Below are 9,796 nucleotides of genomic sequence, written 5' to 3' on the forward strand. Positions count from 1 at the left end.
CCTGCCATTTTTGTATAGAGTGAAAGAGAACTTCTGCACGATATTTATGAGAGTCATCCCAGTGGTTGTGAGAGTCATCCCAGTGGTTGTGTGTCACTGTAGCTCTCTTGTTGTTGTGTCTAGTATGGTCCCACTGTGTGGATTGTCATGCCCTCTTCATCCATTCCAACAGGGATACAAGTTTGGCAAGTTTCTTGACTGGGGCTATAATGGGCAGGGCTACTGTCTCTTGAGGACATGTATATGAATTTCTGTGGGTGTGGCATTGCTGGGACTCAGGAGAATGTATGTACAGTTCAAATAGATGCTGGTGGTTGTACCAATCCACATTTCCACTGGGAGGGTGGGTGATGACCAATAGCTACCTGTATTTGTTTGTATGACTGCTGTAATAAATTAGCATGAGGTCATCTGCTAAAAACATCACACATTTAATATCTCAGTGATTATAGGTCAAAATAACAGGTACAGCAAGCTTCACCTGGACCCACTGTTTCAGGTCTCACAAAGCTAAAATAAACTATTAGGAAGACTATGCTCCTTACTGGAGGCTCTGGAGAAGAATCTGCTCCCAAGTTTATTTCAGTTGTTGATGGATTCAGTTCCCTGTGGTTGTAGGACTGAGGACCCAGCTTCCTTGAGCACTGTCACTTGGGCTCATTCTCAGCTGCTAGAAGCCTACTGTATTTCTTGCCACAAGGGCTCACTCCAAATTCAAAGCAGCTATGGTAGGTCCCATTCTTCTCATATTTCACTTCTCATCTGCTTCTTTTTTTGCTACATTTCTCTGTCTTCCCCTTCATCCTCCCTTTCCACTTTAAAGGTCTCATATGACAACGCTGGACCCATCTACATAATAAAGGATAATTTCTCTTCTCATGATTCTTAATTTAATCACACCTGAAAAGTCTGTCTTGCATGTGAAGTAACATATTCAGAGGTCCGATGGATCAGGGCATTGATATATTTGCCTACCATAGTGCCCACCACCATCCAGTTGATGGTTCTTTTTGTTTCAACCATTCTGGTGGGGATTTTGTGCTATCTCGTGGTTCAGAGCAGTAGTTTTAAGTCAGCAGTAGAGGGAACCAGCAGTTAGCATAATGGCTATGTCGCTGGACTCCCACGTAGTTGACTGCGGTTCCCGTCCTGGACCCGGCGGCTTAAAACTCACGCCGGGCGCGTGTGCGTGCGTGCCCAAGATCCTGAGAGGAGAATGGAGGAGAAGGGATTGCAGCGTGGCCATCCCCCCTGGGGGGTGATTTCTCGCTTTCTGTCTCTATGTCTCTCTCTGGCAAGCACACGCACCCTATAGCAAAAACCTCTCAAAAAAAAAAAAAAAGTCAGCACTAGAGGAAGGGTGGTAAAATTGGTAATAATTGCCATAATAGTGTGTTAGAAATATCATAACAAAATAGCACTTTCTGGATGGCTTAACCAACAGAAATTAATTTTTTCTCAGTTTTGGAGCCTGGATGTTTGAGATCAAGTGTTGGCAGCTTTGTTTTTGTCTCAGGCCTCTTACCTTGGTCCGCAGATGGTGACTTCTCACTGTGTACTTCCATGTTTTCTCTGTGTCTGTGACCTAATCTCCTTCTTTCATAGGGTTAAGGTCCATTCCAATGACCTCATTTAACTTTAATTGAATCATCTCCAATTTGCCTAACAGTTGCATTCTGAGGTACTGGGGGTTAGGACTTCAACGTATGATTTTTGGAGAACACAACTCAGCCCATTACAGTTGCTAATAAGAATAATTGCTGCTGGGTCAACAGGTGGCATGGTGGTTGAGATGCTGGACTCCCACATGGCCAACTGTGGTCTGAGTCCCAGATCTGAGTATATGTGTATAATGAAATTTAAATAAATAAAAAAATTAAAAGAACAATTGCTGTTACTAATTGGGAAAAAATTAACCATTAATGCTCATTTGCAATGACCAAGGTGGAATGGCACTGTGCAATTATGGAGCCATATGAAATGCTCCAGGTTGGATTTCAGGTCAACTTGAACACAGAAGGCATGCGTGTGGTGAGCCCATGATCCTAGATGGCTAGAAGATTTGGGCGATGGTGGCTGTAGTATGGAGGCTCTATTAGGAGTGGCTGTGTCTTTCTCTTGCTATCTGTCTCTCCTGCATGAAAGAAATAAACATAAAGATATTAACCTGGAGCCATCAGGCAGTGAGGAGGTTAAGGCGCTGGATCCCACATGGCTGACTTAGCAGGTTAAGTCCCGGACCCAGTGACTTGAAAATCATGCGAGGAGCCTAAAGGGAGATTGAAGGAGAAGGAACTGCAGTTTGGCCATTCCTTCTAGGAGGTGATTTCTCACTTTTTCTCTCTTTCTGTTTCTGTCTCTCTTGAGTGAGTGCACATGTCCTATAACAATAATAATAAAATTGAAAAAAATTGATTATTGAGAAAAACACATGAAGACAAGTATGTAAAGTGCATGTATTTTCTTGCGTCTCAAGCTTGAATGTAGACATCTTGGAACAGGTAGCTAAGATCATTCATAAGTATATTTCATATGTAGGAATCACTCCCAAGTATACCAGGTGCATATGGAATGTCCCTGCATGTAGCTGGTATTGTTTCAGCAGGTTGAAGATACAAGTCCTGTGTCTCTCCCACAGACATGAGGAGATGTCTCCTGTGCCCCAAGGAGCAGTATTCAAACCCTGCCAGAGACCGCTGCCTACCCAGGATCGAGACCTTCCTGGCCTTTGATGAGCCCCTGGGTCTCACACTGGCCTTGGTAGCACTCATGTTGGCCGCCCTGGCAGTGCTGGTCCTTGGGGTGTTCCTGAAGCACTGGGACACACCCGTGGTCAGGGCTAACAACAGAGCTCTCAGCTACACGCTCCTCATCTCCCTGACCCTCTGTGCCCTCTGTCCCTTGCTCTTCCTCGGCCGACCCACTACTGCTACCTGCTTTCTACGCCAAACCACCTTTGCCATCGTGTTCACCGTGGCTGTCTCCTCTGTCCTGGCCAAGACGCTCACTGTGGTCTTGGCCTTCAGGGTCATCAGGCCAGGAGACAGGGTCCGGGTGTGCCTGAGACCTGGCACCTCCACTTCAGTAGTCCTCGTCGCCTCCTTAATGCAGGTCATGGTCTGTGGGGTATGGCTGGGCACCCCCCCGCCATTCCCAGACAGGGATACAGCTTCTGAGCCACACCACATCATTCTTCAGTGCCAGGAAGGTTCTGAGACTGCTTTCTTTTGTATGCTGGGCTACCTGGGCCTGCTGGCTGGGGGCACCTTCTCTGTGTCCTTCTTGGCCAGGGATCTGCCTGATGCCTTCAACGAGACCAAGTTCCTCACCTTCAGCATGCTGCTCTTCTGCAGTGTCTGGGTGGCCTTCCTGCCCCTGTACCACAGTGCTCGGGGCAAGTTCACTGTGGCCGTGGAGATCTTCTCCATCCTGGCCTCCACTGCAGGGCTGCTGGGCAGCATCTTCATCCCCAAGTGCTACATAACCCTGCTGAAGCCCCAGCAGAATGTCCCAGCCTGGCTAAGGCGAGGAGGCCAAGCTCATCAGGAAAGGCAGAGCAATGAACTCTCAAAGAGACCTCTTCACACCACAAAGGCTCATAAGCCAACCCACACTGAAGACATCAGGGCCCCATGATTTGGGCTAATTTTTTCCATAAGAATTAAGAGACTGAAGAAAACAAACAAACAAACAAACAAAAAGATCAAGAGCAAAAGATGAAGCATGCAGAGGAAAACACTAAGGACTGTTGGATAAAGATGGTGAATATAATAGACGGTCATCAAGTGTTCTCCTGGGAGTATTGTTGGAAATTTTCACTGAAGATATTTGAAGGACAGTTGCTGGTGCGGTGGTAAAGGAACTGGCACCCACATGGGAAGATCTTCAGTTTATGCCCCAAGATCTCCCTGTACATCCTGAGTATAGACATGTATGTGGCCATAATCTGGCTGTAGCTGGAGATTGATCACCTTATGAAGAATCTGTTGGGGGTTTCTGTCTCATTCTTTCTCTCTGAGTCTAAATAAATAAAGTATACAAAGAAGTTTTAGGGTATATTCTGTGCTATAGAGAATATCACATGGCCACTGGGGTTGGAATCCCTACCTTAGTCACCCTGTAATAATTAAGACTGGAGGAAGGAGATGATGGTGTGACTAGACCCAGAGGAGGGTACTCAAATCTCTCTCCACTTTCACATGCACATGTGCTCTATCATAAATTAAAAAAAAATTTTTTTTGAAAAAGGCTGAGGCAATAATGATAATGATAATAATGAACTGTTGCTTAGGATGTGGAGAAATTGGAACCATCATTCATTGCTGGTGGAAATGTAAAATGAAAAGCAGTTTAGACAGTTCCTAAAAAGGTCAAGCATAGAGTTGCCATGTGATGTAGCAATTCTACTCCTAGGTATATACTCAAAACATATGTAGACATTATGACCTCAAAAAAATCTATATACTAATATTCAGAGAAGCATTATTATTTTTAATGTTTATCTAATCATTTTCTTTTTTTAATTTAAATTTGTTTACATTCATTCACTGTACAACATTATAGCATACAAAATGAGATTTTCCATCCAGAGTACACTGTATATTGGCTCAATCAAGCACATCAACATACATGTTATCATCAACAAATAATTTTCCATTTCTTGTTTCCTGTATGTTTTGCTTTTTTAGCATTATTATATTATTATTGTTTTAGAAATTTTTGGATAGGGAGCGTGCACTTGCTGGAGAGACAGAGACAGAAAGCAAGAAATCACCCCCTGGGGGGAATGGCCACATCGCTATCCCTTCTCCATTCTCCTCTTAGGATTTTGGGCATGCATACCGGAATCAGCACTTGAAACATAGTTGGCCACTAGGGAGTACAACACCTTAACCACTCCACCACCTGCTCACCCCCAGATTAGGATTATTTATAATAGCCAAACATGGGAACAAACCAACTGTTGATCAATCATTTAAAAAATGTGGCATTGTCCTGCAGTGGAAAGTTCTTTGGCAATAAAAGAAGTTAGGGAAGACTGGAAGGATTGGTCGGTGATGCCTAATGGGTGCAACATTCCTCTTGGGGACATTAAAATTCTAAAATGGATTATGGTAATGGCTGCACACTAAAATCACTGAATTGTGCATTTAACTGGGAGATTCGTATGGTACATGAATTATGTCTCAATAAAGATTTATTTTTCTAAAAATTATCAATCAACTACTAGAGAATTAATAATTATAAAGTATAGACTTTGTAATATCCTTTTTTAAGGATCAATATATTAAAAATGAAATAATCACAAACTGGGATACTAAATATTCGATTAAAGTAGTTATTACTATTTATTTAAACTTGCTATAGGCACTTTATTAGAGAGAGAGAGACAGAAAGAGAGAAAAAAAGTGAGAAGGCATCCCAGAAAGAATGACCACACTGCAATCCCTTTTCCTCCATTCTCCTCTTTGGATTTTGGGCATGAATCCACATGCACTGGGGTTTTTCAACCTGCTGAATCTGGGACTCAAACTGCACAGCTGGCCATGTGGGATCCAGCTGCCTTAATCACTATACCACCACTAGGCCCATTAATTTTTTTTAATAATGGAATTAAGGTTATATTGGACATTGGTCATTGTCTTTTGGAATTATGTATAGAAGATTAAATGTATTTGGGATTTGATTTCAAATAACCCAAAATGGAAGAATGGGTAGGGATGATTAGCCATGGACTGGTCATAGGGATATATGATGATAGGAAGGATCACTTTTTTCCTCCAGTGTACTTTTTTGTAAGTTCTATGACCAAAAAAATTTCTGAAATTTCATTAAAGTACCACAAAGACTACATTGAACATGTATTGGTGAATCTGCACTGTAAAGAAATGTGGTGGGATAAATGTATGGGATACATAATCATGTGAAGCGTAATAAGTGTCTGAAAAAATATCTCCCTTGAATTACTAGGCTACACTCAGGACTGAGAGGCCCACATTTTAGTAGAAATACACCTCACCTCAATCACACACACACGCATCAGCCTTAAGGCCTTCTCAGAGAAGTTAATAGCAGATCTACACGAAAAGGTCATCCAAGACTGATCCTAAACTTCTTTCCAAATTGGTTTCCAAATGTAAGTTTTGTTTTCAGAATTTTATTGACAAATTCTAATTGTCTGCAAAAGGCTCTTCAAACTGAGTAATAAACTAAGGGGGGAAAAATGACCCAAGTAAGGTTATCTCATTTTAAATTGTCAATAGAACACAAATATTGTGAGAATTACAATTAGTAATTTAACTAAAAATGCAAAAAGGTCTTACATTTTATTAAAGAAATGCAAGATAATTAAAAAAAGTTTTCCTTTCATTATCAAACAGAACAACTAATGTGGACATAATTACATAACTTCTGTAGGAGGGTGCGAAGCCGCCCCCCTCCAAGACTTTGCCCATAGGCGCAGGCGTCCAACAGGTGGAGCGCTGCACCGCGGAGCCTACTGGGAGTAGCGCGACTACGCACGCCCCTGGAGGACAGAGCTCGGACCTCATCACAGGTTATATCCTATATTCTCACTGATGTTTCACGACCGCTCTGGAGGTCGGGATGCCAGCCAAGCGATGGTTACTAGGCGTTATGGTGGCACATGGTCGCTTCCTTTGCGGACTGGAGCTTGCCGAAGAACCTTCCGTGAAACGTCCTTCTCCTATGCGGGCGAACGGAAGACGACCTACGACCCCAGAATCCTCTGCGTCTGCGTCCCGGCACCATCGCCCGGGCTGCGCGCTCCTATTGGCCAGGTCTGTACCGCGGGGCCTTCTGGCCGTGGTAGTTCTACCTCCTGCCGGATGCCCGCAGCACGTGCTGGGGAGGTCTGGGCTGCGGCCTAGGGTCGGTTCTGAAGAATCCCAGAGGTCCCGATTTTCACCCCGGGTCAGCGGCGGGGGCGCAGGGCAGGGCCTGTCCGCCCTGAGCCCTTCCTGTTGTGGAGCTCCAGCGGCGCCCAGCACATCCGATTCAAGCGGGTGTGGCGGGTCTCCTCGAGAGAAGCCCGTTGTGGGTAGTTGCCAGAGCAGAGGCCAGTGAGCCCTGGGCCGGCCTTTGTGTGGAGGCGTCGCGACTGCTGTGGGTTGGGTCCGGCCCCTCCCAGCAGCCCCTCTCAGTCCGACCTGGTAGAGACCTCGACGTCAGAGGAGATGGCGGCCGCGGGCCGGTGACAGCCCTCCCTTCGGTGAGTGGCCGCCTCCTCTCACACTGACCAACTGTGCTTGGACCCTGCCAGGTTGGCCGGGAGTGACGCTTCCAGCTGGGGAGCCTCCGTTCAGGATCCCAGCCCTTCCTCTTCACTTCCACTCCTCCTGGTATCCTGGCCAAGTAGGGAAAACAGAAGTAGAAAATCTGAGTAGTCCTGTAGCTCTTAAATATATCAGTAAAGTTCTATAACCACGAACTCTGTGGTCACAACATATCAGCAAGAAAACTCTGTGCCCAGATAGCTTCAGCTACCACAGTTTACAAAAACAATTTCGGTCTTTTTATCACCTGGAATACTTTCTCTAAAAGAGGAAACACCTCTCGACTAATGTTTATGTTTTTTTTTTTTTTAATCACCCATGAAGGCTAAGTTTATTTCCACTAGGAAAAGTGCTTTCATAGTATATAGCACCCAACCTATAGAGAATCCTTGGCAACTGTTAATAGTGTCGTCCTTTGTACCAGGTAGTCTCCAGACCAGGAAGGTGAATCATAAAGTACATTTTGATCTTGTGGAAAATTATTAAGTGATGAAGAAACAGGTAATTCCTAGAGAGTAAATATCTGAAATATGTCTCTGAGCCAGTCCTCACATTCTAATATACTTCCTTCTTCTCTCCCTGAACTTTGCAGGGATAAGGGACCTGGCTTGTCAGACAGATGGGCATCATTTCAGAAGCAAGTATCCATTGATGATGTGGCTGTGGACTTCATTTAGGAGTGTGGGATTCTGGGCCATGCTGCCAGGTCTAGGACTCTTAACTGCAGTCAACCTTGTGGAAGTCCAATGCCTTAACCACCATGCTACCTGCTGGCCCCACTTTAATATGCTTATGGTCCCCTGAAATGATGAAAAAATCTTTCTACTTCTTTTTATCTAAAAATGTCATGGCCCACCAAGAGTGGTCCTGCTAAGGTGCTATGCTCCACAGGCTGGGTCCACATAGGAAGCCAGGGTTTTATTGTTGGTTCAACCTAAAGACCAGGTATAGTAATTTGTGCCTGCATTCCCAGTGATTTGGAGAGGCCAAGGCAAGAGGACCACAAGTTCAAAGCTGTCCTGGATAACATAGAACATACCTAAAGAAGAGCTAGGCATGGTGACAAAGGCCTACAGTCTCAGCTGGGAGGCTAAAGCAGAATTATTCCTTTTTTTTTAATCTTTAAAAAAATGTAGATTTACATTCTTTTTGGAAGAACATTTTCCCCAGAAATTGAAGTCCAAGTTCTGATCGGTCCCATCCTCTCCACCATCATATACTGAAATCATTTAGTACCTCTACAATGCAGTCAATACAATCAAGGTCCAACATAAGAATTTCTGGATACCATATTAAAACTAGCACATACTTATAATAGTTATTTCTTTTTAGTGCTATTTCTTCCTAGGAAATAACTACTACTGTGTTTAATGGATCAGAATATCTTTTGTCCATTTTCTTTTTTTTTTTCTTTTTTAACTGCCAGAGGGCATATGTACTTGCCAGATTGAGAGAGATTGAGAAAGCACTCTCCAATGGAGGGTGCTCACACAATCCCTTTTCCATTTTTCCATCATGTTGAGGTTTGGGACATGCTCGCATATGTGTCTGGTGTTTATCAAGCCTCCAGGGCAGGGATTCAAACTGTGTGGTCAGCTAATCCCTAGGCCACGGGGCCTGCCCTATATTTAAATAGTTTGTGTGCTACTTCTAACATTTGGTATGTCTGTTACTATTTACTTTTTTCTTAATTATGAGTCATATTATCCTGATACTTTACATGTTTACCCATTATTTGTTTACTGACCTTTATACATTGTAGACACTATGGATTATTACTTTCCACCAAAATTTTGAGTTTTATTCTGACATGCATTTTACTACAAATAACATACTCCTGATGAGTCTTGGTTTTAGGATTTATTAAGGGAGATTTACTTTGGTTTTTCTTTAGTCCTTAGATGTAGCCTTTAGTCTTTCCTGGTAAGATATAGCTTTCTAGAGTCTCAGCTGAATGCCTGGGTCACTTACTGAAGACTTTGACTTTCTGCCCTACCTGGTTCAGAATCGTAGAGCCTCCCCCAATACTGTAATTTCTGAAATCTCTCTTCAGCCCTCTAGTACCTGTTTTGGAGCAGGTTTTATGGCGTTTTCCTCTATGTGTTTGAAGTTTCGGGTCCAGCTAAGGACAGAGCAGGAAATCCTATAAAGCTTTTTAGGCCGTCTTCTTTGCTTTGCTTGACACCATAAAGCCCTCCTCCCAGTCAATTCCACAGCATCCCCTCTATGGTCAGAAATGTATAGCCTTCTCACCTGATGTGAGTCAGGATGCTGGGGGCACATCCAGTATCCTGTCTGTCTAACTCACAAATAAATCTCAAGTATCCACGGTGTACCAGGTGCTGTACTGGTCACTGGAGAGTGTGTAAACAGAATGGATTCCTTTGAATCTGAAAGCCTAGTGTGTGGTATCTAGGTAAAAGGCAGACAGTAGAGAACCAAATGAGAAAGGTGATGGCAAATAGTGCTAACAGTGTGATGAGGCAATTAAAAACAGGACA

General features: G+C 43.7%; 1 protein-coding gene and 1 pseudogene across 1 annotated transcript in view; one reads left to right on the forward strand and one right to left on the reverse strand.

Moving 5' to 3' along the window:
- Window positions 1-978, reverse strand: part of LOC106733657 (60S ribosomal protein L6 pseudogene) — a 1,814-nt pseudogene extending 836 nt beyond the window's left edge.
- The window catches only part of LOC102487548 (vomeronasal type-2 receptor 26), a 40,305-nt gene extending 36,669 nt beyond the window's left edge, over window positions 1-3,636 (forward strand). Inside the window, exon 5 of the mRNA XM_006166792.1 lies at window positions 2,639-3,636. Within this exon, the coding sequence (XP_006166854.1) occupies window positions 2,639-3,636 (998 nt within the window). The remainder of the gene's footprint in view (window positions 1-2,638) is intronic.
- The last annotated feature ends 6,160 nt before the right edge of the window (window positions 3,637-9,796 follow it).

This window comes from Tupaia chinensis, unplaced genomic scaffold, assembly GCF_000334495.1.
Source record: "Tupaia chinensis unplaced genomic scaffold, TupChi_1.0 Scaffold144336_1, whole genome shotgun sequence".
Classification (NCBI taxonomy): domain Eukaryota; kingdom Metazoa; phylum Chordata; class Mammalia; order Scandentia; family Tupaiidae; genus Tupaia; species Tupaia belangeri.